At 47.2% G+C, this 27231-nt stretch overlaps 11 protein-coding genes across 11 annotated transcripts; 2 read left to right on the plus strand and 9 right to left on the minus strand.

The window, feature by feature from the left end:
- Positions 1-559: 559 nt before the first annotated feature.
- N7468_000757 (uncharacterized protein) lies at positions 560-1385 on the minus strand (the record flags this gene model as incomplete). The annotated part of the gene is made up of 2 exons (XM_058470054.1): positions 560-1074; positions 1178-1385. The coding sequence occupies 2 exons, from the start codon at positions 1383-1385 to the stop codon at positions 560-562; spliced, it is 723 nt and encodes a 240-aa protein (XP_058336085.1).
- Positions 1386-2852: 1467 nt separating this feature from the next.
- Positions 2853-3291, minus strand: N7468_000758 (uncharacterized protein; the record flags this gene model as incomplete). The annotated part of the gene is made up of 2 exons (XM_058470055.1): positions 2853-3158; positions 3211-3291. The coding sequence occupies 2 exons, from the start codon at positions 3289-3291 to the stop codon at positions 2853-2855; spliced, it is 387 nt and encodes a 128-aa protein (XP_058336086.1).
- A 2881-nt stretch (positions 3292-6172) lies between these two features.
- Positions 6173-7563, minus strand: N7468_000759 (uncharacterized protein; the record flags this gene model as incomplete). The annotated part of the gene is made up of 4 exons (XM_058470056.1): positions 6173-6709; positions 6811-7134; positions 7185-7262; positions 7312-7563. 4 exons carry the CDS (start codon positions 7561-7563, stop codon positions 6173-6175), a joined length of 1191 nt encoding a protein of 396 aa, XP_058336087.1.
- A 563-nt stretch (positions 7564-8126) lies between these two features.
- On the minus strand, positions 8127-8637 carry N7468_000760 (uncharacterized protein; the record flags this gene model as incomplete). The annotated part of the gene is made up of 2 exons (XM_058470057.1): positions 8127-8578; positions 8634-8637. The coding sequence occupies 2 exons, from the start codon at positions 8635-8637 to the stop codon at positions 8127-8129; spliced, it is 456 nt and encodes a 151-aa protein (XP_058336088.1).
- Positions 8638-11300: 2663 nt separating this feature from the next.
- N7468_000761 (uncharacterized protein) lies at positions 11301-12160 on the minus strand (the record flags this gene model as incomplete). Its single annotated transcript, XM_058470058.1, has 3 exons — positions 11301-11681; positions 11731-11857; positions 11898-12160. The coding sequence occupies 3 exons, from the start codon at positions 12158-12160 to the stop codon at positions 11301-11303; spliced, it is 771 nt and encodes a 256-aa protein (XP_058336089.1).
- Positions 12161-13585: 1425 nt separating this feature from the next.
- On the minus strand, positions 13586-13804 carry N7468_000762 (uncharacterized protein; the record flags this gene model as incomplete). Its single annotated transcript, XM_058470059.1, has 1 exon — positions 13586-13804. One exon carries the CDS (start codon positions 13802-13804, stop codon positions 13586-13588), a length of 219 nt encoding a protein of 72 aa, XP_058336090.1.
- Positions 13805-14140: 336 nt separating this feature from the next.
- N7468_000763 (uncharacterized protein) lies at positions 14141-14371 on the plus strand (the record flags this gene model as incomplete). The annotated part of the gene is made up of 1 exon (XM_058470060.1): positions 14141-14371. The coding sequence occupies one exon, from the start codon at positions 14141-14143 to the stop codon at positions 14369-14371; it is 231 nt and encodes a 76-aa protein (XP_058336091.1).
- A 489-nt stretch (positions 14372-14860) lies between these two features.
- N7468_000764 (uncharacterized protein) lies at positions 14861-15868 on the plus strand (the record flags this gene model as incomplete). Its single annotated transcript, XM_058470061.1, has 1 exon — positions 14861-15868. One exon carries the CDS (start codon positions 14861-14863, stop codon positions 15866-15868), a length of 1008 nt encoding a protein of 335 aa, XP_058336092.1.
- Positions 15869-15940: 72 nt separating this feature from the next.
- Positions 15941-16521, minus strand: N7468_000765 (uncharacterized protein; the record flags this gene model as incomplete). The annotated part of the gene is made up of 2 exons (XM_058470062.1): positions 15941-16063; positions 16249-16521. The coding sequence occupies 2 exons, from the start codon at positions 16519-16521 to the stop codon at positions 15941-15943; spliced, it is 396 nt and encodes a 131-aa protein (XP_058336093.1).
- Positions 16522-18207: 1686 nt separating this feature from the next.
- On the minus strand, positions 18208-19420 carry N7468_000766 (uncharacterized protein; the record flags this gene model as incomplete). The annotated part of the gene is made up of 3 exons (XM_058470063.1): positions 18208-18576; positions 18634-19117; positions 19179-19420. The coding sequence occupies 3 exons, from the start codon at positions 19418-19420 to the stop codon at positions 18208-18210; spliced, it is 1095 nt and encodes a 364-aa protein (XP_058336094.1).
- Positions 19421-23915: 4495 nt separating this feature from the next.
- On the minus strand, positions 23916-26209 carry N7468_000767 (dynamin family protein; the record flags this gene model as incomplete). The annotated part of the gene is made up of 3 exons (XM_058470064.1): positions 23916-24137; positions 24192-24719; positions 24767-26209. The coding sequence occupies 3 exons, from the start codon at positions 26207-26209 to the stop codon at positions 23916-23918; spliced, it is 2193 nt and encodes a 730-aa protein (XP_058336095.1).
- Positions 26210-27231: the final 1022 nt, after the last annotated feature.

The raw sequence follows: 27231 nt of genomic DNA on the forward strand, positions 1-27231 counted from the left end.
CCTATGTCCCCTGCAAAGTCCGAGGCTTCCGGCCTACTAGATACGGGTCTATGTTAGACCCGGCTTTTAAGTTCCAAGTTCTAGCCCTAAATGGCCACCCAGGGGTCAGGACAGCTTTCGCGCTGGTTCCAAAGGAGATTCAGTGCGGATTACCAGCGATTCAGGCACATCGTATGCCACGGTCAACGCTCACCAACAAGTCGCAGCAAATCGATGTCGACACTCTCATACCACTGGTTAAACCATAATGTATAATATTCATTGAATCGCACCCACTGGGGTTACGTTCTAGCTCCTGATAAGAATATACCAAGTACTGTAATATAAAAAGCCGACTCTGCCATAAGATCCGAACAGTATAGAATCTCGGTACCATGTTTGACGCTATGGCGTGCTGTAGAGCGGGACAGTATAGATGGTTCAGTCTCCTTTCCTACCTACGTATAAAGCCAAGCCTATGAGGGAAACTCCAGGAAAAGCGGAAAGAATTTTGGAAGCAGTCTTCTGAGAGCGACCGATCAATACCAAAGGTATGATGGTGGAATAATGAACATGGCTTTTATTCGTCTGGGGATTTAACATCAGAATCATTCAAACCAAGAGGATTTTTAGAATACAAAAGAAGCATCTTTGCCTGCAAAATTGGATACTTCAGCCTGTGACGAAGCTCGTCATGCCTCCCTTTGTATTCCCATAGAGGAGCTTTGTCATCTTCTCCAACAAACAAATGATAAAGACCATGCACGGACTCATCTCCCTCAATTTTCTGAAGAATACACTCCTTGGTTTTATCGCCAAAGGGGTAACCGACCCTCGTACGGTAAAGGAGGGCAAGAGCATTGAGGTTCTTCTGTTCTATTATGTCTTCACGGTATAACTTCATCTCTAATATCACCTTTTTCAGATGTATCAGAGGTGCAAGACCTTGTCCCTGTGATAAAATTTCGGCTAATTCGAACGCAGTGTACCATGGCTTTCGAGCCCGGTTCTTAAGGCTGTCTGAGATTTTTGAGAGCGGAACTAGTAGCCCAAACTTATAGATACCGGAATCGACGGTGAACATGAAGATGCCATCTGAATAGGCGTCAGTATATTTAAACGAAGATAAGGAAGGAATCATCAACGATACCGCAGGTAACTTGGAGATCAAATCTATGTTCATCCGGGCCGAGCGTACAGGCATTCCAAACCTGGGTTCTAAAACCGGAATCTCGTTTAATAGTGGCTTTACACTTGAGGATGGTGTCAGGTAAAGCCTCTTCTAGCCGAGTGCGGAGGGTTCTTCGGTGGACTGAAGCTTCAGGGTCTCGGTCTCGGACCCTGCCCTTGATGCGGAGAACATCGCACTTTGGATTGGGGGGGAGACCCCACTCGGATTTATCCATTCCGATAAGAAGAAGATTTTTCAGTAGGTTGAAGGAGAGAATATTTTTCAGTGTGTTGACAAGGAGACCTTTCAGGGTTTATAACACTGCTGGCCTGCATACCTGGGCACCGAACATGTCAACCTGAAAGTATAGACACGCAGTACTAGTATTTTATGGTAATTTAATCCAAATATAAAATGATCCTATATTCAGGTTTCGTATGATCTCGTTCTAAGGCTCTGAACTTTTACTTCTTGCGTATGCAGCTAGTACTAATAATATTAATAATGGTGGGCCATAATGCAAAAGAAAGAAAAAAAACGATCCCTTATAAGCCGAATACGAGGGTACAACGGGTCCACCCCCTGTCTGTACTGGATCAACTAAGATGACCACAGATTGAAGGCCTGGAACCCCCCTAGACCCGGTATGGTATCTAATCACCGGTACTCAACATACTAGGCCCTAGGCCAAGCCGCAAAGGGATCTGCATATACCTAAGCAAGATAAACAAGCGGTGTATCCGCCATAATTACATTGAACCACTCCGCACTTTCCAGGTTCTTTCTGCACACATTTTGACCGTCCCTTGGACTGCCGGATACAGGATCGCCTATCTTCATCGGCGCCCATACTGCCGGGCTAGAACGACAAAATTAATTCCGGCTCATCCGTCTCAGGTAAGGGAACGACCCAGGATTTCAGCTGGCTACCAATGCATTCTACACCAGCCCCTATCTCTTGAACAGCATAGCCGTATGCCGATATCGTTTCCGCTATGTCGTATAACATAAGTAACACTCAGAAAAGTCATCACTGCCTTAGGGAGATGTCGTAAATAGAAGTACCTTGTTCCCGTACCCAAAAGCTGTGACTCAAAAGAGCCAAAATCTGGATAAGGTAACAGCGGGCTAGTATGTACGGGTAATACTGCATAAAAGTCGCAGTTGCGGCGTTATAGAGCCCTAAGAATGTCCACTCAGTTTGAGGCCCGTTATAGGGGTAGTCTGGATAGGATAAAGGCGCCATGGTAAGCACGATGCTGTTGCAGGTCCTTTTAAGGGTCAGTGGAGTATTAAGCACTGCCTTCTCCTTGAGTACAAGTCATTATGGAATTGCTAGGACCCGTTATTTATTACACATCTGCAACTAGTACTAGTAGGTCAGGGAAGAAAAGAAAGCATAAGACGGCTCATAAACGAGGTCCGCTTGAACATGGCCGCAGCAGCCGCTCGCCCACGTCAATTTTACATGGCCTAGAACGTGGCCTTAGGCCGGTAACTTCGAATTTGGAAATCCCGTGAAATTTACTCGTATTGCTCCTCTCGGGAAGTTTAGAGTGGAATGCGTGGACTGCAGCCGTAGCTTCCCAACGGCGTTAGGCGGGAGGTCAATCCAGGCCTAGACCGTATCTCATGCCCATGACTAGCCACAATCGAGCTAATGTACAACGCGAATACATCAAAGCCAACGGGTCCTTCCAAGTTATCTTTCGGCCCATTCAAACACGCTGGAGTGATCGGCAGGGTTACCGTAGGAAATACGGTGGTGTTTGTTTCTTGCTTGCTGTCGAAGTCGATTCAAGCTTCTCTCGTCAAATATTCCCTCGTGAAGGGATGTTACTTCCCGGTCTAATTCACTGCAGCTCCATCCAGCCTGAACGACTGCAGCTGTCGCTTCCGGTCCAATCGATTTGTACTCGCTCCAAGAGCAACGGTCGTAGAGTCGGTTTCGGAGGAATGTTACCACCAGGTCATCGGGCCCCCGTTCCGCGTCCATGAATATTATAGACTGGTTAGATTCAGTACAGTATACGATATAGGGGGGTAAATATGCTACTCACCTCCTGCTTTTGCACGCCGCCGGAAATCAATGAGATCCATTGTCTAATCCGAAGCGGAATTAGGCTGGCAAGGCAGTCCATGATCTAGGAAGTAAAATGTTTGACCAGTAAAAGCGCAACTCGTTTGGTGAGAGCGAGGTTTCTTGGGACCGACGGATCTGATGGATCTATATATGCCTCGATCAGGAGATGTGTGCATGCGAGCCTGGCAGTTCCAATAAAATCGACATGGCCTTCTATTAGCGTGCCTCTCATTTATATGCCGCTTCCGATACCACATCTTTGATTGGCATATTTTTGTGCATTACAAGGTAGGTAAAAAGCCATTGGTGGTGGCGTTATGGCCGATGAAGTCATTAGAATCTTGGCTTGCTTAAGTAAGGGGTCGCACCGGGTAAGAAAGAAAAAGGGGCTAACAAGGTGAAGGGGTGAAGGGGGGAAAGCCCGTAAGTAATGTTTCAGCTTCATACCGGGCTCCAAGCACGGCAAAGCTGACTGAATGAGAACTACGTATTGAAGCCAAGCAATCAAAAGACTCGACTAGGATTTGGAACGGCTAAAAAGACGCAAACTACTTTTTGAGATTCATTGCTTCTGGAGATCATTTTTCAACGGCCGAACCCGAGACTCTTTGACTATGAATGATAAACGCTGGACATGGAAAAGCTTCAGGTTGCCGCTACCGAGCGCGGTTTTTGTAGTTCAAGGATCCCAAGCAACACGGGAAGGGCATGCCAAAGAATACTCCGGAGAGAATGATGGTGTATTCTTGTGGGGTTGCTGTCGACTTGATGGTTGCGTACCATATTTCTCTGGGTGATCTCTTTTATACTTTCCGATAGCTTGACTTGCCGCATCGTGGATTGTACCTTGTATCTTCTCGCCACCCGTATCTCCCATGATCACAACATAACTATCAGTCGTTTCATCGGTATCTGGATTTGAGATCCTCATGTTCCTCTGACCGTCATCGTATATACCGGCCGAACATGTGTGGTTCTCGTCTCGATATGTTTCTTCTCTTCGACTGTTCTTTGGTAAACTTGGTGTCTCATCAAGGGATCGCCTAGAGAGACCACGTGTGACTCACCTGACACTGTTCCAATGGCTCTGCTGCATATGGATTTCATGGTCGGTACATGGGACGCCCAGGCAATGTTTCATGGAACACTCGTGGAGAATCGGCGACTTTATATTTTTCCTTCGAGAGTGTCCTAACTGGAGCAGAGCCGTATTGACGTCTAATAGTCCCGACAACTCGTAGTTTGTAATCATCCAATCAAATCCTGCTTCAAAGATACCCAACAGCTTGACAAGCTCATCGCCTGATTGGATTTTCCAAAGCGACTTTTGAAGCCCTTCAATGACAAGATGCTTTGCCTGTCTCTGCATTTTCCCTTTAGCGATGTATGGGGGGGCTCTCGAGCGCAGTCGAGAGAAACGGATCGGGCCTGTAAGGCTGTAATACTTCAAGGAATTTCGCATGTAACTGCTGATTCGTTTCCCCCTTGGAATGAAACTGCTCGCAAGGCTCCTTGTAGAGGTCATAAATCGACACGCACGGAGTATTGTGTATTGCGGACCGTACGAAGGTGGCAAAGGGGAGTCGAAGTAGAACTTTCTGACTGGCTTCCACAGTAAGAAGGGCAACTATTTGAAGATACGCTCCTTTTTTGAAAACAGATTCAACCGTATCACGTAGCTCTTGAGATTCATGAAGAGGTAATGAAAGGGCAGAAGACTGACTTCGAATATCTTCATCAGTGGCAAGCCCGAATTCTTCCAGCTTCTGTCGTTGGCCCTCTGATAAGGTTTCCCGTATACGTGACCACTGGTGAAGGAAAGCGGACTTGCGGCTTTCTACGTCTGGCTCCTCCATTATATTGGAATGTATTTCAGGAGAAAGAGACTTGTGAGAACCGATCAGGTTTCTGTTTGGTAAGACTCGATCTGGGACCGAAAATCTCTGCCGTATTTGAGCACGGTGGGGTATATTTTTAGTGTGAAAAACTTGGAGGCCATGGGAGAAGACTGCCGAAGTGACTGGCGAGATTTGTGCTGATAAGGTTCTAATTAATGCCTGTCCCGCAGCTATTCCATCCGGACCAAGGAAATGCTAGAACAAGGTTTGGCCACGGAGGGCCCGGGGCCGTAGAGCACCGGGTGGATCGGATCGTTGGATTCGGGCTGGATACCTCTCATTTGTGGACGTCGAGTCTGACGTATATTGGCGACTATTCCATCGAAAGGATACTCATAGTGCTACGTCAATACCCGATGAGCCCTGGTATTTTTTGTATATCACACACATGGCGTGCAACCCAGTTAAACTGTCTGTCTAAAGCCTATTGAAAGATTCAGACTGTCCTAAGCGGCGTGAATAAGTGATGGGCCGGACATCGATGGCAATGCACGCACATTCACTGGCTGAACCTGGGGAGCTTTGACACTACTGGCCACAGTGGTATTTGGGCGATATCACCGGGGATCATATCCCTAACTAGTATTATTTCGGGCAAGAGCCCACAATCTGACTGGTCGGGCCTAGGCTCGAATGCCGGGAATATGACCGCGTCAGCCTCTCATCTATTTCCTGAAAGGTAGGAAGAGCCTAGCCCAGGCTGATAAGGGCTTTCTTGGCAAGACACACTACCTAGCAGCCACACTACCTAGCGGCCACACAAGCTCCAGTAGTATCTATACTAGTACAGCAAACGTATGATAGAGACCATGTCTTCCGATTGTTATTGATTATATACATTCTCTGTTGCAGTGCTCAGTATCCCCCGTAGGCTGCTTGAACGCTGACTGGAAAAGGGGGTGGCTTGATCCTAGACTAGCCATTCCGCATGATATTAGCTTCCAAGTATTGGTCGGGACGAGATGGAGCGTACTGAGACCCACTTGACGAAAGACCCACTTGACGAAAGACCCATTTGAGATAACGGAGCTAATGCCCGAGTCAGGTGGGGTTGCTACCCTGTAGTAATTCGCGCACCCAAATCTCGTATAACTGGCTAGACTGTGACATGTACCGAGACCACCTTTTCCCAGCGTCTAGAATCCTTGGTTGCTCATTTAGCAGGTCTGGGATTAATTTTACCTGCCAGATAGGCATATGTTGGAGCTTTGGTAGCACGGACATAAGCGCGAGCCAAAGGCCTGGCTCGCTCTTCTCGGTTTCCACAAAATACATTTTGCGGCCAGTTAGAATGGCATGTTTCACGAGAGTCTCATCCGGTAGCCCTTCCTTGCGTGTGAAACCGGGATTTGTCTCTCCAGGCGTCTCTCGCAAACGCCTAAGAAGAGACCGTATTGTAAGTGCCGAAAGGAAGTACCTTTCAAGTTCTGGATCTGTCGAGTGCCCTTCACGATCTTGCACGCGCACATTAGCGTATGCAATCCTGGGATGCATACCGTATTCAGAATTCAGAATCAAGCTAGTCGGATCGCTTAGACCTTTCAGGAATGCTTCGGTCTTTTCAAGAGTGTGTGACGCCTGATCGAGGAAAGTATTCGCTGAGATTGAGGAGCTAACGGGCTTCGTGTTTCTCTCTAGGAGTGGATCGTCCAAAATTACGGCTTCTTGCTCCGTCGTACCGAATGGACGATCCCTCCTAGAAACCTCCCAGCCCCGTATGCCAGCGCCACGAAATCCAAACTGCGTTTGTCGACGTGGAGACCGATGATCTCTGTAGACAATCCCGCCCACATCAAAAGGCCAGACCCAGTACCTCCTTGCTGTATCCAAAGCCCACCGTGCGCAACAAGGAACTGATCAGCCCGGATTGGGAATGAGATAGCGTCGATCTTCTTACGATGCAGCTCCTCTTCGGTCCTTATGTTGTGGGATTCAGGATAGACTTTGAATAATCCGTCCTCTGGTCCAAGGCTTCTCGTGATAGGTCTCCAAATAACGAATGCCTTGTTGGGACAGGATGCACTTTTCGAATCGTGGGCCCAGGGGGACCAACCAAGTTGTGGATGATTGGCCCCTGCCGGATCACCTCTGCTGGAGAATGAAAGTGGGGCAGGATAATCAGGCCGTTTATCTGTCTTGCGATGTTAGAAGCCATTCTTATTTATATTTGTCATACTTACATTAAGGTCAGCCTCGATAAGTTGCTCCCACGCTTTTTGATTATCGGTACAAGTCCGAACCTCGCTCAAATTCGAGCGGGAGAGATGATCAGCGGTATCTCCAAGTGCAAAATGCCATTCTAGGGCTTCTCTTTTCGCTGGTTTACTATTAACCAAGAAGTACCCGTCGCGTTCTATGCATGCCATGACGACCTGATCATCCCATTCAAACGGGGCGTCAGCGTCCCGCGGGGATAGTGGGGTCTCCTCCATCTTCGGCTTAGGTAATCGAAGTTCAGAGGACAAGTCAACACGAATTCAATTTCAAGCGATACGGTAGGGCTTGAAGCAGGCTATTTATAAAAGCTTCATCTAGGATTGGTATGATTAAGGCTCCTCTACTCTGGCAGTGGACATAGTCGCTCATTTGGCCTTAAAGAGGTTGCATACGCATCTGCAGCAAACTCTGTTCATGCGCAGGTAGCTAAGTAATATTTTTTATCCAGATGACGTAGAAGCTCGTTAGAGGAAACGACTGATGACCTCGGCTTCCTGTTACTTTATGGGATATCTGTGATACCCGCAATATACGACTGAAGTATGCTTTACGGTAATTTCATAATTCAGGACGACCGCAATGTTGTTAATCACTATTCATCAGGAAACAGACACCTCACAATTGCTTTTAGGCACCCGGTGTCATGCCCAGGAAACCAAGTCATGTTTGATCCAAATTACGTACAAATTCTTCGGCTTTCTGTTATATTTACAGAATATCTCGTTCCCATTCGACAATGACCCTGGAGAAATGACTATTGAGGTATCTTTGGATCACTTTAAACAAGTCGACTGAGGATTTCAAGTGGGCCAGTGGTCTTGATACTAGATCCACGATGCTTGCACTGAAGGCGAATCATATGCTCCCCGTTGAGCTCCTGACATTCCGCCAGCTCAATACGTTCGATCACCAGTAACGTGGATTTGTCTTCTTCGCTGCATTGGTCATACATATACTTGAAAAGCCGAGCTGGGTCGACACCTCGGCCTATCATGAGAGACAGATGAATGAACATGCAAAGATGTGATCTCAAAAATTGCTTGTTTGAAACTTTTTTGCGCAGCTCAATGGGTATTTTGTCACAGTCCATGCCCTCATCAAGTTTTTTGTGAAGCTCTGGTACTGCTGTCTCCAACTCCTTGCGTGTCTTTTCAAGATCTGCATCACCATGGAGCTTCTTCCAGTCTTGAAAAAGACATTCCGGAACCCAGTCGTCAAGATTCGAGAAATCTGATAATATCTTAGTTATTTCTAGAACCTGTCAGAGTTTCTGTAAAATACTCACCCATATCAAATTGGGTTCTGCGCTATAGGATAAAGCAGTATGCAGAGGTAAATGGCTGAGTGCTGTGCTTGATCGTAATGATAGTAGCAGATATCCGGGGGGGCGTCGAGCTATTTATAAATTGATGCAAAAATATATCTGGAAGACTCTTCTTGATATGTGACTCGTATTAGCATCTAGAATAGTTTGATCACATGCTATCTTGATCGGCATTATCTATTGTGGCATAAGAGTCCGGAAGTATGATGGTATCATCACTCATAGAAGGTTTAACTAATGGGGCGGAACTACGCTAATTATCATTACTAGTATCCGTATAGGAACGAGGACTTAGTATGCATGAAGGTGCACACTGACGTGATGGGGATACTACTCTTGAACACCGGGACACTGAATGATTGGTGATCGTTTGTCTCCATGTTAAAAACGGTTAGTAGTCATCTCTCTGATAACTCTTAACTATGGTACAAGGAGACTAACGCTATCATTTCGTCTTTTCTGCACGTCTGGATGGTCGCTATTGCTAGAAGAGACTATCTATGAGAGAACTACCAGAGTAGGATGATCCCTGTTGACTAGGCAAGGAGATAATATTCAAAGAAGGCTTTACAATATTGTCCCGGTAAAATAAATACGAAAGATTACTCCTTTTTCTACATATATTACCTATTCTTGATGAAGGGCTTAGCCGGTAGACATATCATCTATCAGAGTTGTATCTAACTCCTTGCACACTAGCATATGACTATTAGTGAATCACACACATTGCTTAATCACTATCTCGTAGCAGTAGGCTTGCCTTTACCCGAGGGGAGAATGGGGACTTCGGGAGAGAAGAACCCTTTTCGAGCAACCGACGACTTCTTCAAGTTAATTGACTCTTTATCAAAAATTAATATATCAGTATACATATCAAGTTGGAGATTGAACAAACCGGATTTTCCTTCTTCATATTCCTCTTCCCTTGCCCTGGTCTGGAGCATCTCCCTGAGACGTTTTGATTCGTCTGAAGAGGGCTTTACTTCTTTCACTGCGTTATGAAAAACGGCACAGCCCCTCTTGCGCAGCAGTCCACGTAGCCTCTGGGGCAACTCTTTACTGCCTTCTATATATCGTCAGTCGGAAAATAAATCGTATCAGAGAATATGACCTGACCATGACTAGATTGCGAATCGAAAACTGGAAGCCCCAACCTCTTGAGAAGAGATTCTTGAGTATCTTCCCGAAGTCCTTTAAACACCTGTTCATAATAGGTATTTAGTCTACCCGTGTCGCTGAGGTGAATCGGTTTCGGGTCAATTTCCTCTGAAATCATGTCTGGATGAACAGGATATGGTGTAAGGAATTGAGCGTGTTCATAATAGCTTTTATGGGCGAGGATTGATTTATATGTTGTTGTTAACTGAATAAAATGGCTGTAGTATTAGGTATGCACTGAGCATGAATATTGGCAGGAAAAATGGAATCGTATCATCGCTCTTCCATTAGCGCGTAGAGATAATACTCGGTGTTCCTCCATCGCTGTAAGCTTCTGTGCTAGCTTGACTGTTTCTTTCTTCGTCCATTTGGCGGCCTCGATTTTGTATACCACAGGAAGAAGAGACAATCCTACAAGATCCTGCCTTCTCTTAACGGGTAAGAGGTGGAGAAGGATCTATGTAGCTGGGTTATTGTATCGGGATACAGGCATGAATCTTCGCTCTGAAGACCCAAAATCTGTCCTCTACGGCTGATATATTCATTCATGATAACCATAAATAAAAACGCCTATCAAAACTTTTCCCGATACCCCAACTCAGGTTCCATCTGATAGTAAGGACGATGCCACCAACCATCTATTAAAGCGTAAGGAAAGGAGGGGAGGACATCCTAAATTAGCGATAATATACGCGAAGATAGGCCAGGCAAAGCCCCACAAGATCCTGCTTTCTATTTGAGGGAGATTTCCTGGTTGGATCCTCCAAGCCGCTAGTATGGGTACCTATACAACCTAATCGTTTTGCTGTATTTCCCAGAGACATCTCTAACGCTCGATTAGGCTGCGAGCACGCTATTGTCACTCATCATCCTTCCACTGGTAAAGAAGCGAGTTTATGAGGTCTTTCTCCTCACTCACATGGGAAGCTCACTCGGACCTTTTTCCTAGCGCAATACTAAGTAGGTACTGATCTCTACTATATGACGTGAATCTAGAAAGCCTAGTAGGTATTGGCAACGGAGCTCGTATTCGAGATACTGGAACTGGAGAGGGAAAGGAAGGAGGAGGAAGGGGAAGTATGATGATATCTAGCCATTTCCTCCACAATCCTCTATCCTATATTTGCTTATCTTATAGTACAGACGGTGTATATTCCTTCCAATACATGCTACAGATCAGCCAAGCTGAGCCTATGGCCCATCAATTGGTCTGGGGAATGTAGAAAATATAGGAGATATACAGAGTGATTATCGGCCCGGCTTCGTCAGCCTCGTGGACTGCCGTCCTCTTTTGGTGAGAGACAGTCACCTGTTGGTAATCCGGCTCGGTGGTTTGAATTCCTAGCTGTCCATGTTTAGGTGATTGAATCAAATGAAATTTCCATTGCGTTGAGTCCTATTCCTGCCCGTCCCGTTATCTAACATACATCTTGTTCTGGAAGCACTCGAAAGAATGATGTGATGTCTGTCTTACTGCTCCTTGTATTGCTCATACGTTCTCTTCCTATGCGGGTCGATGTTCTCTTTTTCTTCGCCCATGCATATTGCCTTCAACGCTGCTTGTCCCCAATTGATTTTCTCTTGGTTTGTGGCTGATCGGATCTTTCTCTTAAGCCAGTCTGGTATGATCAAAGGTTTTGATAACTCTGTCAAATCTCTTAGCTTATTTATGGAGACAGCTGCATCATCAGAGACCTCTAGAGGTTTCTTATAATTCCATGCGGCTTTGGAAGTTGACCCGTCATACCCATGTAGCAGAAATTGAGGTATGTGCGACCCTTCATGTGTCTGAGTTCCAACGAGAAGGACACTCTGGGCGTTCAGCAGAAGATCGACAGTAAGTAAATCAGCCTAGAGATCATTAGTATATAGATATTGGTCGTGACAGATAATACCGAACCTTAATCACGGGCTCACCAAGCTTTTTTAGGCGCTCAAAAGCATCATCCCTTTCGGCTGTAGTATTCGCAAGTGCCGTATTCAATTGATTGCTTTTATTGTCGACTTCTTCCTGATAGTCTGCGAAGCTGTCCAAACAGTCCTTGTACGCTTCATTCATGGCCATACCCCCAATCTCGAACGAATCCCTTGATGTATTCGGACACTCCCGTATTATTGAAGAATGCAACCGACTCTTCGAATCTCTGAATCCTATCTCCCATCCAACCCAGGCACTTTTGGTGGTTCTGGTATGTGTTCGTCATGTTTTCCCGCTGCCCTTCCGTCGAGGTATCAGGGTCGGTCAAAGATGGCGCCTCAGGGATAGTACTCGGTGTTCCTCTATCGCTGTAAGCTTCTGTACTAGCTTGACTGCTTTCTGCGTTGTCCATTTCGCGGCCTCGAATTTGTATGCCACAGGAAAAGAAGACAGAGGTCAACAGGGTATTTATAAACCCCGTGCTGTGGGTATTTCGAAACAATACCAGACGAGTCGAGGAAGGTCAATCAGGTCGGAGGCATTGAGCTAGGAAAGGTCTATCCTACTAGGGCCGGGAGGGGGCGACAAGGATCTCAAAAATATTCCAAGATTAAACGACGGTTAGTGGATATCTATCTGATGCTCCCCTGCAGGCATATTGTAGACCAGGTGATATGGTAATAGTCCCTGGTAAGTAGTATCTCCATTCTTGTTGCAGGTTTTCTGAGCTTGCCCTCCGTAGTGAACAGCGGATGCTGGTACCTAAATGATCGAACCCTTTCCACTGTCAAGGGGAAACCTAATCGGAGTTGGGACACAGCAACAACGGCGTTTCAATTTGGAATACTAAAGCTAGGAAGGGGAAAGAAGAAGAGGAGGAGCTACGGCGACGATCTATCTCCCCCCCCTCGCGAACCTCGGGCACAAACGGCTACCCCACCTTACCGAATACCCCCCCCCCCCCACCCCGCCCCGTCCCATCACCGCTCTTGCATTAGTCTAATCCCGGCCAAGGCTAACTACTTTCAGGTGTTAGCAATGCTCGCATCCAGAAACAGTTAGTCTTCGCTACCTGCATGATGAGCTGTTCAATGTGACCCCCTGTCAAGTGTACTGCCAGCTAGTGAACTGGAAGGATTCCTGGCCAATTAGATTCACACCAGCTGAGGCTAACTACTTTCAGGTGTTAGCAATGCTCGCATCCAGAAGCAGTTAGCCTTTGTTACCTGCATGATGACATGTCCTTGCATGTCAGCTTGTCCAATTCCGGCCAAGGGTAATGCAACTAGACAAGCTGCAATCAGTCTCGAGCTCAACAAGCGAGACATAACAAGCACAATCCACGCAAAATGGCTAGTCAAACACCTGGGTCTGAATGTTGGGCGATCAAGCTTTATGAAACACATCCTCACATGCAGGCCTCAAGGTGGGCTGCGTCCTGTCGCACAGACCGTCCGGGACTATCGCACAGACCGTCGCATCGCACAGACCGTCGCATCGCACAGACCATACCATCACCCAGACCATCGTCCATCTTTCCTTTCTCTCTTCCCAATAGCAATGAGAACAGTCTATTCTTCTCTTAGTTGCATGCCTCTTTTTCAGCAACCGATGAGTTCTAAGCGACTAGTTCAATGTCAGGGCGACAGTGTTACTTACATTAAGCACCTCGAATTACGAGTCCTTAAATTAGAGAACGGGGACAAGTCCACTCGCTCGGGTTGTCGAGAAAGACCAGGATGGACCACCATACAATCCGTGTTGTGTGATGTCTGCCAAAATCCTAATCACTATACTGAACAAGCGAGTAGTGATCCAGGGGACTCTGTCGATAGGCTCATTTCTCAAAGTCAACAGCCAGCTCAAAGTCAACAGCCAGCTCAAAGTCAACAGCTAGCCCAAAGTCAACAGCCAGCTCAAAGTCAACAGCTAGCCCAAAGTCAACAGCCAGCTCAAAGCCAACAGCCAGCTGGACAATCCCCCACCGCCGGACGGCCATATCATACAAGCAATCAATCGAAGTCGGGCAACGACAAGATAAACAGTGCGAGTACATTGCAGATTGAAATTTGGGACTTCAAAGAACCAGCGAGCAAGAAAAAAAAAGACTGATACAGCTCCAAGGAGGTCCCAGGTTATCGAAAAATTCAAGTCCTTACCTACGACCGACATTTGGAAAACAGTGAACTCCTTCAATACGAATAGACGACTGGAGATCATCCATCATTTGGTATCGGGCCTGGTCCCGTCTGCTAGTGACAATCTACCCAAATTGGCACCGAAATCTCCTATCTCCATTTTGTTTGAGTACGGAGAGTCCATGCAGTCAAAGTCTTACATCGAAACAAACAACCGACAGTTTATTTGCTTCCGAGAGCTCCTATTCTGCTCCATGTGTGCTGTCGCTGTGAAAATTACCGACGATGTGAATAAGGTCTATGATGCCATGAGAATGATATACAGCTCTAAAGCCGACTCGTCGCGGTTCAGACAACTTATCCGTGGTGCAAAATGGGCGAACCAAGCTATTAGCGAACTATCTCAGACCAAATGGGGTTCTTTAAGCTGGGACCTTATATACATTGGTATGGGCTCCATCTTACTTTCACACTCCCGGAGCTAATTGCAAAATCCTGAGAAGTTTCACGCCAGGTTGACTTTTTCGCTCGCATATCTGACAATTGCGTCATCGAGCCAAAATCGTTGGCATCAGAACTTGAAGGAGAATTCTTTCCCGAGTGTTCCCAAATTACAGAAGTACCGTTTGCAATTCCTTCCATCGTACACAGGATCTACGGCTACGAAGTATCGTACGTTGCCTACTCGAAAGCCAGTGCATTCAACTGATATTCATTGATCTAGGCTAGAAGAAATATGTAAATTTTTGGGATATTCATACCCTGATTATGAAAAGCTCGATTTATCTAGTCTTAATACATCGCTTGCCAAAACAACGAAACGAAAATTGCACGGCCCTGACAGTTCATCAAGAAAGCGCCCTCGCAATACGTCCACTTCATTGCAAAGAGCAAGTGATATCACCTATTTGTTGAATCACGGACCGGAAGATGACTTAGATGGTTCATCGGATAACTCTTCCGTTATTTCATCAATGCATGGTCCCACTAGCCTCGAGACAGTACCGAGCCCATGCTCCACAATCGGCGCTTCGGAAAATTCGGAATCACCAGCCGGCTACGGAACAGATGGCTCCTTTGAAGATTGCATATCGGAGGCGTCTTTGCTGGCAAGAGACACGCTTGGTCAATACCCTCCATTGACAGCCGATATTGAACCAGAGACACGCCTCGACCAGCGGTCCACAAACACAACATCAGATATCGATATCGACTCGCTTCCCACAGAGGGCAGGTCTGAGCCACCTGAGCAAGCACCTTCCGGGTCACGACTACACCTCAGCCACACACTCGGAGCAGACAACTTGCTTCGTGAAACAGACCGAACTGAAATTCAATCTCATCCGAGCGTTTGTATGAATGCTCATCCTGAGTTCACTCAGCATGAACATGAGTGTTTTGCACTTGGCATTCCTCAACCCGACTCGACTGATGCATACACGAACGATATCCCTCGTAATGACTCTGCCATCAACTGGCAAAAGCCCTCCCTCTCATCTGGGTTACCGGGAAGCTTTTCGCATGAGATTCCCCAGTTTTATTCAGGTGGTGCTCCCGCTAACCAACTGAGGATGCATGGTGCCGAAGTCCGCCGACCAAGTTTGGTTACGTCTCCCGAGTCATTCAGCACAGGAGACAGTTGTGGCTCAGCCACAGAAGCCAGTTCGAACGTGACTGATGGGGCATCAGAGGAAGTTCCCCCAGAAACTACTTTACCAACTTATGGACTAGTACCTCCATTGCCCCCACATAGGCCCTGTCCTTACCCGCCAACAGAAGGTCACTTGAGAGAGATTTGGCACGGTGGGATGGGCAGTTATGAGCTTCCTCTTGCCCAGCCTAACCCTCCGGCTACATTCGTCTGTGACTTGGTTGAGCAAATGGTAACACAGCCATTTGACTGCAGGATGGCTGTCCAAAAAGCATTCGATGCATCCATTGGTCTAGAAAATGTATCAACGCTAGAAGATAGGCCGGGGTGATTTTTGACAGGTAAACTGGAAACAAAAAAAGAATTTTGATAGTGACCAAGGCTGATCAGGGCTGCAAGCCCGCTATTTTCCTAACTTAAAAACCCACGCTCCTAATTTTCCTTCTCCTGTTTCAACCAGCAAAGGACATTCGCCGGATACATGGTAGTGCCGTTTCAGTTCAACAGTATTGCTGCCAACCGTCACCTTACCCGAAATATAGAATGGAATTATTGCCATGTAAGGCCGCCCAACCGTGGTCTCTCCAGGGAAAAAAAACTTGAATCGCCGGTTTAATGCCTTTATATTCGGATCCATGTTCTTGACGATACCGTACATTCTACTTGAATAGTCAGAAATGAAAATTCCAAAGATGAGTTGCAAGGTCTTACCGCGGACAACTTTTCCACCTTGCCGATAACTTCTGAGCCCAGACCTTCAACAACCAATGTAGCATATCTCCTATCGGTTGGGATCGAAAGTGATGATGCGACAACACTGTCGGCTTCGCATGCTTCGTTGTAGAGGTTGTAGAGGTCTTCATCCGAAGCTGATATTTCCATGGACTCTACTTCGTACGCGTTGGCCATGGCCACTGAAGATATGGGCGCTGGGGTGTGAAGACTGCAGCGACAAGGGTAAACGGAGGCGAAGTCTGTGCACATGCACATATCAGTTTGAAGGATCCTTGTTATCCAATTTGGCCACTTGGGTCTCGGAGTATAGATGGTGTGCAACAAATATGTGTTGGATGAAGTTCCGCGGGGCAATTAGGAGGGGTTTATTTGAGCCCGATTAACTACTGCGAGTAATATTAGTCACGTGTCGGGCTGTGAGCATATGTAAGCCGCGAATAACGGACGGACACCCGTTGTTCCTGCCCAGATAACTAGTTAACTAACTAACTAACTTAGGGAACTACGCATAATAGGAGCTGGCCCAGAGTTCCTCCGAACCATTTCCATTTGGACCAGCCATCGCAAACCCAACCAATATACTAGAGGATGCAGGTGCTCAAGCAATATACATGCACCTTCGAAGGTGCTACGCAGCCTCGAAGGATGGTTCAGTTATTCATGTTATATACCGCACGCCCGACGCACTCGAGAAGAGTAGTAAACAGTTCAAACAACTGCCTTCTCCTCATCTCTATTGCCCATATCAGTTCATCCCCGTAAGCGACGCACCTTACAGGCCGACATTGCCCAGTGTCTCTGCAGCTCTGCTTTCTGTGACTGTTGCTCAGCTTCATTCTCCGCTCAGTTTATATCTTTAGATAGATGGGGAATCTTTGAATTTGATGAATTTATTACTAGGAAGAAGAAAAACTCGAATATGCCTAAGCAAACAGCGAAATCAAATTGTGTTCACTATCTAGAACATAATGGCGCTTAGTAGAAGGAGGCCCGACATCTACTTAGAGTCTACTGCCTTTTTGGTCGCCCTTAGGATAGTTACAAACCCCTCAGTGCAACCTGCGCTTATCCGTATTGCCTCTATACTCGGTAGGAGGCCGGCTTTCCAATGGTACGAGTTGAGCGGCGAAGGGGCTGATCGGTGAATCTCCGGTTATAAGGTCGGCGGGAGGGGCCAGGATTCGTTCTGCGCACGATCCTGTAATCAGAGGGTAGGCGTTCGGCCTTGAGTCCCATATTTCGAGCCTTGATGTCACGTATCCTTACTTCCATCTGTTCCGGAGTCTCATTGGGGTTCCTGCTAGTTTCTGTCTGTATTTCCGAGTTTGCTTTGCTTGCAGATAACCCATCATGCCTGTTTTTCAGGCGTGTAGAATATCGGACTTGGAGGGAGCCCACTGATCTATGGGGAATTTTTCCCCGATCTGTTTCCACGTCAGGCCCTGGGTTTCCTTTAAGTTGATCAACAGTTTATCGTCTTCAGACAGTTTCGAAACTCGCGTGATGGGTTTTGCAACTCGAGTGTTCTCCTTTCGAGATCGGGGAGCGTGAGGGAGCAGGACGGAGCAGGAGTGAGCAGGAGGGAGCGTGAGGGAGCACGACGGAGCACGACGGAGCAGGACTAGGAGCCTTGTTGGCCGTCTAGCCAATTATAGCAAGAAGTGGGAATAGACCGCGGTTTCAGCGAGATCGAGGCAAGCCAATCATGCGGAGAAGCTTTATTCCGAGCCTCGAGATGAATGATTACACAGCCATAGATTATATGCCCCTTCCCAGCAGCCGGTGTATATATCTACATCGAATACTGACGCTTAATGAATCCGATACAAGGCCTTCCAGAACCGTGGTTCGGTTGCGACAACCATATTTAGACAGAACTACATGCACTGAAATCCATTTCCGAGCAAGTTTAAAAAGCTCCAGGCTGTGACCTGTTCAATGCAACTCACTCCCCGAGTCTCCAGAAGAAGAACTAGGACGATAGTCACTACTTCGACGCTCACGTTTATATTCCCTATTCCTTTCCATTGACGACTCGTCCGAACTTGGCTCTTCAGGGGGGGTTTGAGGACGACGACGCTTTAAAGCGCCCGGTCGAATCCGATTGATTGAGCCTTGACGTTGCGTCTGCACCTGCTGCCTTGCTTCGGCACTCGAAAGAAATTCACAAAGCTGCTTTGACGTAACAAGAATTTCGTAATCGAGACCCGCCTTGCCTTGTGAAAGCTCTTCTGTCGCGAAGTCCCTGAGTGATAGTCGTAACGCTATTCCCTCTGCAGGATCTCCAGTGTCTGTACGAAAAGGCTGCTCAGTAATGTTAGCGTTTATTTATAAGACATCTTGCCCCAGCAAGGATCGCACCTGTGCATCTATCACAGCAGTCGTCCGAAATTCTTCCACACCTTCTGTGGTTATATATTCCGGTCGCCATACACTGATTGTCGCTTTTCTTGATCCTTTATATTGAACGTCGAAGGCAACAACCACGTTCACGCTTCCATCAGTGTTTAATATGTACTCATCCGCTAGGTGGGAAATACATCGGCTTTTCTGCGAGTAGCATACTTCCATAATGACACCCGGGAAATGAGCCTGGCGATGTCCAAATGATGCATCCGGTTCCCGTCTAGAAAATGTTGGTTTTCCATCCTGTGCGGCTTCAGGGATTAAGATTCGGGATGTAGCAAAATGCTCGACCTCCTTGGCGAAATCGGCAACGGGGCTATTCTGTTGGTATTGTCTGATTTGTTTTGATACTTCATCGACTATTCTGGCACAGAACGTATCATGTAGGGGACTTGGCATTCGGATTGTCAGACAGTAGCGACAGGGATCGTAATCGTATCTATGGAGTAATCCATCTGAGCACATTTACCTATTATAGGATGGGAGCTCACGGTACTCACCGTACTTTATCGTCTACGTAATTTCGAAGGGATTCGTCAGTATCGAGCACTCGCAAGACCTGCATATAGTCGTTCGGTCTAAGTCGACGCTCCCACCAAGCTCTTGACCAGTGACCTGCACGATGAAGTCGCAAATAGTCCACCACGCTTCGAGCACTTCTTGATAATGGCTTCTCTGCAGTAGGTGGTGGTGTGAGAGGAGGTTCAAGGACACTCCCTGGCGGAGTAATGCCAGCTGCCATGGGATGACAGAAGATCGGTCGGCTGGGAGGAAATGTTTGTTTATGCCGCTGTAGGATGACCGGGACCTCGATAAGGGATGTCCACGTGAACAAACCTTAGTCAGGAGTTGAGTGCCAAGAACCTCGGAGTCCGGTAAAACTATCCAGCCGACGCTACAGACATAAGCATCATATGGGTGTTTCAGCGAGCTCGAATGTAAGCCAATCATGGTAACAACTGCGAAAAGACCGCGGTTTCAGCGAGATCAAGGCAAGCCAATCATACTTGGTAACAGCTGAGTGCAGAGAGTCTGTGCAGTGTATGTGCGTCCTTAGCGGCATCTCACCCCGGCTCACCCATGGTTGTGTGACCGTAAAACGCCGCTCACCCTAAACTCACCAAGGCGATCCCCACCCGAGTACTGACTATGTTTTAGTTTATGATTTCTTCGAATAGTGGTAATAGCTTTAAGGCTTTAGTAGGCCTCTACATAGTTAGAAAATATAATATCGACCCTAGTTCATTTCTCAGCTATAGAAAGAAGGAAAAGACGAATTCTCTTACACTGGATAATAAACATAAAAAGCAGAGACTCTTATCTTCTTTAACGCTTTTAAAAGCTTTTAAAACCATACCGCGTTAAAACTATAGTCCGAAAAAGCTGAAGGAGCTAAGCAGTCCGCAGACTATCTTCATTTCTCTCGATCGGAGTTGGAAAGTAAGAGTCCTAACGATGTCAGGAAACTATGATCACAGATGTTATTCACACTTACTTACTAGTTTGGAGCCAAGAAATGACCAGAATCCGGAGGCATCTGCAGAGAAAATGAAGACTTTCCCTGACTGTCGAATACGTATACCTAAGCAAACGTCCGCCCCGCATATCTTGCTATACTCCAGAGCTTTCTTCTCCAGACCTGTCCTGCGCCGGTCCCTTTTCTGTCGTAGTAGTTTCTTCGCTACACTGGAACGGCTTGGCTGTTTTCGAGAGGTTCCCGACATTGCCCTGGTAGTGTGGATGTTGCTGGCTGATGGGAATAGGGGTAAAAAGGTTTGGTTCTATTTGGTCTGCTAAGTTTCGGAATATAAAGAAAAGGAATTTTGTATTTCAAGAAGGCCATCGTCTTTATATAACCCTCCCGATATCCGCACGGGTGAGAAGGTGAGCTAATGAAACTTCGCGATAAGGATAGGTGGAGACTTCGAGACCTTTTCAGCCTAAGGCTGTGGAACAGGTGAGCCGAGGGTGAGAGAAGACAAACATGACGTCGAGTTCTGGCTGTCCGTTTCAGACAGTCGGCGAAGAGAAGTGGTCGATGACAAGACTTCAATTAAGCTATTTTGTAATGGGATTGGCCTCTATCGCTCGTCAGGCCTTTCCTGGCCCTCCTCTGCTTCTGTTTAACAATAAGTACTCGTCTGCGGTAAATCGAGCACTGTGGATGGGCTGCCCGGGAGACGCCATCCTCATGGCTGTCGGCTCCCTCACAAACTCTTAGAGACCGGTAAGCTCTGTTGCAATGCCTACCGATCACACACGGCCACAGGCCTTAGATGCTCAAGTCCTTGGAGGTCTTGCTTAGTAAACGTGGAGCTGCTGAGAGCGCCGACGAGGTCAGGTTCTTATGGATCTCCCGTGCGTCGTTAGGCTGGTTGGGTTCGGAGGAAGCACAATGAACAATGAACCGTTGTCGTATTCCAATCTGTTGGTTCCTAAGTAACAATGGTGAAGTAATTGATCGCGAAGAACTAAATAAATGGTGCCAAATGAGTGTCCTTATATATCCAGTCCTTCCTGTTTCTTGACAGGCTCGGGTCCTGTCACCCAACAGGTTCATCCTGTCACCCGACAGGATTGTTGCCTTGTTGCCTTAAGCAGCCGTTCTTGGCTTCCCGCTAACCGCTTCCATTCGCATGTGCAGTTCCTTTCGTGCTGGTTGGTTGGCGGCCGTATCTGGCCTCCACGTCACGTGTGTGCCAATCTTGACAGATCAGTTGGTCGTAGTTGACTTATTTCCTTCCCTCAGAGTGGGTCCGTAACAGTAGGGCGCCTCCAGGCACCTGCCAATGGGATCTTGGTACGTGGAAGTGGGAAACTGGCAACAGCGCTCGTATTCGGAAAACTAGAAATAGAGAGGAAAAGGAAGGAGAGGAAGAACTACGGCAACTACCTAACTATACTCTCGCAATCCTGCATGCCATCTTCGCCCATCTCGTAGTTCAAACGGCTCCTTCATGTCCAAGGCGGTAGTAGGTGGCAGAGTCGAGTAAGCGGTGACATATGGCTCATATTCTCGCGATCACGGATCGGCCGATCCTTCGGACGCTCGCGGCCTGTAGTCCCCGCGAGCGGGGCATATGTATGTATCTCAGCCCAAATTTACACGGTCTCTAAGAGATCAAAGTTCTTCTAAGTCACAACACCGAATACAGTACAAGCATCAAATTTAGCTATGATTTAGTAAACAGCAGCCCTCTCAAAACGATAAATTTCCCGAGTGTTCGCAAGATATAGAACATTTACACAAAATGGCTGTGGCAGGAATGGATGCTCTGATATGGTCCCTTTCATGCGTAAATTACTCTCACGATAGAAGTCCTAATCAGCATAGCTGGATGAGAGTCCGAGTCTTCCCGTGTATAGTTACCTTTTCAAGGATATGACGGAATGCTGTCTTCCGACAGCCCCTGTGGTGTGATCACCACAGGGCGTAACCATTGGATCTCAGTACAAGTTGAAGGGAAGACCCTGGTCAACTTGACTCGTAACTGAGATATAGGTCAAGCGAACGAATGACAGACCATCAGAGAAGCGTGATAAGGAACTAATTACGTAACGTGTCATGCTCAATAGCTGGAATCCATACTAAAGAAAGGACCCATGACGTATGCCGCGGAACCAAGTTCCTCCGCGATCGAATACTTAGAACACCACGAATGGCGAAAATTGGGCCACAGTACATACCTTCCCTTCTAGGCATCTTGTTAAAGAGTTCATCATAAAATCTGCTATCGTTGCTCTGCCCTTCACACAAATCCTTAACTCCTAAACTCCTAAACGATCAAACCCTAAAATCAACATTCCCTTTTTCCGCTGTCCGCTTCTCCTACCTTGACGCTTTGGATGCCTCTCAAGATCTTCCAGAAGGTTAGTTTTGAAAGAGTGAAGCCGGTTTCTCTCTATATATAGCAAATGCGTTAACGGAAGCTAGGCATATAAAGTATAAGGTCCATTGCAAGCGATCCGCTCGCCCTAAGCGCTATTCTCAACGGTTACATGTATTTGATCGAGCTTAATCAAGGTTTTATACGCCTGGTTGGCCAGATCATCGATCTTACAAATACCGAACATTATCCGCTGCACATACAGTTCTGGGACAAACGTTTTCGGAAACAGTTGGAGATCGTTGTCAAGAGCCAAGTTCCGGGCAGTCGTATAGAAGAGGAACTGCGAAATAGGGCTCGAGCTTGCGCAGAAGATGGCACATATTCGTCAGATATCTTGGATGTGGTTCGGGCTGTTTATGATGACCCCACTAGCAACAGCATGGGCATTCACGATTTACCCTGACTCGGGATGTGAATCAGTACAGGATGTTGCACACTACAGTGGGGATGGCGAAAAAGATTGCACGGTCCTTACTGCTTCCCGGAGAGCATTTGAAATAGATGACTTTGGAAGTTGCATCTTGGAGTTATACAGTGATACGGGCTGCTCTGATTCTGAACAGATGTATGATGCGAATAACGAGGATGAATGTATCCCACCTCGCTATACCTGGAATAGTTTTGACGTTTTTGGATGTTGAAGGATAGTCGGCAAGGGTGTCTTCTTGGCGAGGCTAACATAAATTGATCAATTTTTCAGAATCAGAACAGATGGAACAAATGGGCTCAGGGGCTGGAATTCAGAGGGTTGAAGCTCACCATAGCCCTGAATTCAAATGCTGCTATTGGATGATCTTCTTGTGCTTCACTTCCACGGTCGAATATGCCACAAATAATGTCTTTGTGAGGCTGGGCGATGATCTAATTTACAGTGAATACTATGAATACTGTCACATGGATTTTATGGGATGATAACGACCGGGAGCGAGCGGTGAACCTCCGGCGGTTAGATTAAACAATCAGAAAGCTGCGCCCTCATGACCAACCAGTAGAATGGCCGTAGGCCAGTTTAAACCAAAGACCATGCAGTATTTCCCGCCGACACAATACAAATCGTTCGTTTGATGAATGCCTTAGATGCGTATGATTGCTAGTCAATATGCAGTACTAAGAGCTAGTCCCACGCACTCGCTCAACAAAGGATAGACCATCTCTAGCCTACGATGCACATAAGGAGACGGAACCCAGTTTCGTAGACAAGAGAATTAATTGAGAAGAATTTGTAAAACAATATAAGCACGACAAACAATGCCACGTACGTAAGCTCCCGCATTCGCGCGAAGGGGCAAGGGAAAAAACTTCGTGAGAAAAAAAACCTAGCCCGAAGCCCATGACTGACCAACCCGATCAAACATTTAGGTCCTCAAGACTTCGTTCTAACAATTGCTGGAAATGACGTGCCTCATCCCGACGGGTACTGACCTGCGCAGATTCTGCGGCCATTCGGAGCAATTCTTCAGTCTCATATCCACTTACAATGACAGGCTCGAAAACGCTCGGAAGCTTGGCGATGATATGACGTTCGATGACTTGCCTACAAACATTGTCGACAAAAGTTTTCATGGCAACCTGGAAGATATAATATTAGCACAAAGCCATGGCGTCAGGAAATGGGACACTGACTTTGTAGTATGCGGTGAGGTCGTTCTGTGCTTCGGAACAGGCCTGCTTCGTCATATCGACAACTACCCGCTGTTGCAGCGAAGTAACGAGCTTTTCTATTTCGTCGGAAGAGTTGCTCACATGAAATTTTCCGTTCCAGTCGTTTTGGATAGCGTCGTACATCGAATTTTGAATATCATGTTTGGACTGGTCATTTCGAGCCTTCTGGATGTTGTCTGTATAATAGTGATTGTACGTGATCGGCTGACGGGCCTCGTCGTCGAGCAGCACATCCAGTTCATCGATCGCGCGTTTGACATTTGCTTGCACAGATTTCTGAACGCAGGTCTGGACGTTTTGGCGGACTTTGACATCTTTAATCACAAACTTCAATGCTGCTTCTAAGAACGTGGAGACTAATTTGGCAACAGCATCCACGTGCTCACGAGCAATCTTGGCCCAATTCAGTGACTGTGAATGGAAAAGCTCTGCTAGAAGCGCGTGATTATAGTTTCCTGGTAGTTCCCTGCCTCGCGTCCGAAGATAGACCTTATATTATTAGCAGCTGATCGACAATGAACGGATCCTTCACTCACTTCTTTGACCCACGCGGCCATTCCTTCTTTACTAACAATAATCTGGCCCTTTTCGTTGAGCGAAAGCTCCGTCGCCTCATCAGCTGACTCGAGAGACTGATCATCAGCTCGACTCACAACCTTCCGCGTCTGACCGTATTCTCTCATGTGATTCGCGAACTTCTCATTCTCTAGATGAACAACAGCGCGCAACCGGTTTGCAAAATCCTTGTCATGGACGTTGAAGAATTTCGCGTCACGGCCACCATAGTCGCCATCAATGCCAGCTCGTACCACCCCGTGAAAATCGGCGCTGATCTGCGTTAGATATATGCGGATCTGACCAGGCGTATTCCGTTCCGTGCCTAGAGCAGCAAGGTCCTGACAATTTCGTTCAAGCAGCTCACGCAATTCCTCACGCACTTTGGGGAGCTCACGTTCAATGTGACTATCCAAAAGCTCCTGAAGGAACCGTCGAAGATTTTCAATACCAATACGCGATGGATCAAGTCCCAGGCTGCTCCATGGTTCACTTGAGAAAAATGCTTGTTCTGCCTGCTTCCTGACAAGTGGAGACAGGCCCTCACGCAGCTCGGCAGGAGCCGGGTTTTTGAGCAGAAAAAAACCCAGATTGAGCTTTGTACGGTCCATGTTCTTCGCGAGGCGTGCAACTCGCTGCTCAGTTCCAACATTGATTAGATCCGGCTTTGTGATGATTCCAACAGTTCGAACACCATCTTTATCATAGCGGCGCGCTCGCTGGATGATGCCTTGGGTATCAACGTCGCTACTTGCGGGAACAACCGCAAGTACGATAGTCCGCGAGCTTTCGAGGTAAGAATCAACAAGGTTACTGACAAGCTGCACGTCACGCTCATTCTCGGAAACAGAGATCAAGCCTGGTAGATCGACAATTGTCAAGTGCAGTCCGGTATTGCCAACCAACTCCAATCGCAGGACATCGGCAGCAAAAGCGGGAGCGCCGAATGCATCTCCCGAGGGGCGAATGCCCATGGATTGACTTGCAGCTTCGATGATACCAGGTAGTTCATCGAAGGCGTGAAACTCCAGTCGGAAGGAGGCCAGTCGTCGTCTCTCCTCATCGTCCCGTGACGAATGAGGGATTATCGTCGCCGTCATGCAAATAGCTTGCGGCGCATGTCTGAGGACAATTTCTGTCGCGAATCTGGTGCACAAGCCATCCTGTCGAGGGAAAGGGATTCCGCTAATTCCTTCCAGGACGGAGCTCTTGCCAGCAGATTGATCACCACATACCACTAGCTGAGGCAATGCAACATGATCGCCAACACCGTTGGCGCGGACACGGTCGATCTGATTGAGTCGCTGGGACGTTCTCGAGGATTGGAGACCAAGTTCGTCTCCGACCCGACGGAAGTCGATCGCAGTCCATTGTTCTTCCGAACTCCCCGGATCTTCTGACGTTGGGGTCAGATCGTTCTCCATTTCTTTCAGCAATGATCAAAAGTGTAGCTTGATAATTGATTTTCAGGGTTCGAGAAGAGAGTTTGGGGACATAAAATAACGAGGGAACCAGTCTCTTTATAGTTGCGATTGGCTCTTGCCGAGTTGGCAACGAACTCAGCATCCAATCCTCGGGAATGTCGCAAGCGGCTCAATCAGATCGGCCGTGTAACAACGGTGATTGGCGATCAGGTTGCAAGTGGTACAGCGTAGGAGCTGCTTGCAGGGTTCAGTTGTAGCAATTTATTCTTCGCGCCCCGGCATGTTCGCTTTCAAGGGGCGGAACTCCCTTGCCGAGTGCGTCCATTAATGGCTATCCCTCCCCAGTTACTGCAGCAAGGGATCGCAGATAGATCAGCGACGGTATAAATGATTGGATGGCATGAATCCAAGTTGGCATGTCAAATGACAGCCTAGGTCGGACATTCTTCACTTTCTAAGCAATAGTAAATGAGACAGTCGGTGAAACGAGGGGCACATCATGAGTGTTCCATACCTGCCATTTGCTGTACATTATAGAACGTGATTGCCTTCCACTACAGAACCCCATTCAGGTGCCTTGAAATCCCTGTAGCGCACTGGGCTCCCAAGAGGGGTAGGGCCATGCTTTATTTTCCATCTCGCGAGCGCTGAGTACAGTATCTCTTTAGCGAATAGATAGTTTCATATTGTAGCCTTCACCACAGTCCAATTCGCTCAGATCTATGGGCAAACCAAGCATTAGGACCGCTGATGGCAATGCAGGACGTCGCTGCTGGAAGTGAACGGAAGCGAGGCCGTTCCTAAAGCGAGGCCGTTTCTCCACTATTCGCTACAGTGAGTACGCACCCCGAGTGATTTTGCCAATATACACCGCCTTGTCTGGCTTTTGCCTGTCAGGGCGGTTGTGAGAAAAAAAAAGCGACTGGGGGTGTTGGGGGTACTAGGAAATGCACGGACCACCAGAGGAAGTTTGCCTTTAATTTTTAGATTATTCATTGGATTACGCCCGTAGTTGAACAGCT

Source organism: Penicillium chermesinum, assembly GCF_028974085.1.
Source record: "Penicillium chermesinum strain IBT 19713 chromosome Unknown utg000001l:1.0-1975020.0:1.0-1976611.0, whole genome shotgun sequence".
Lineage (NCBI taxonomy): Eukaryota > Fungi > Ascomycota > Eurotiomycetes > Eurotiales > Aspergillaceae > Penicillium > Penicillium chermesinum.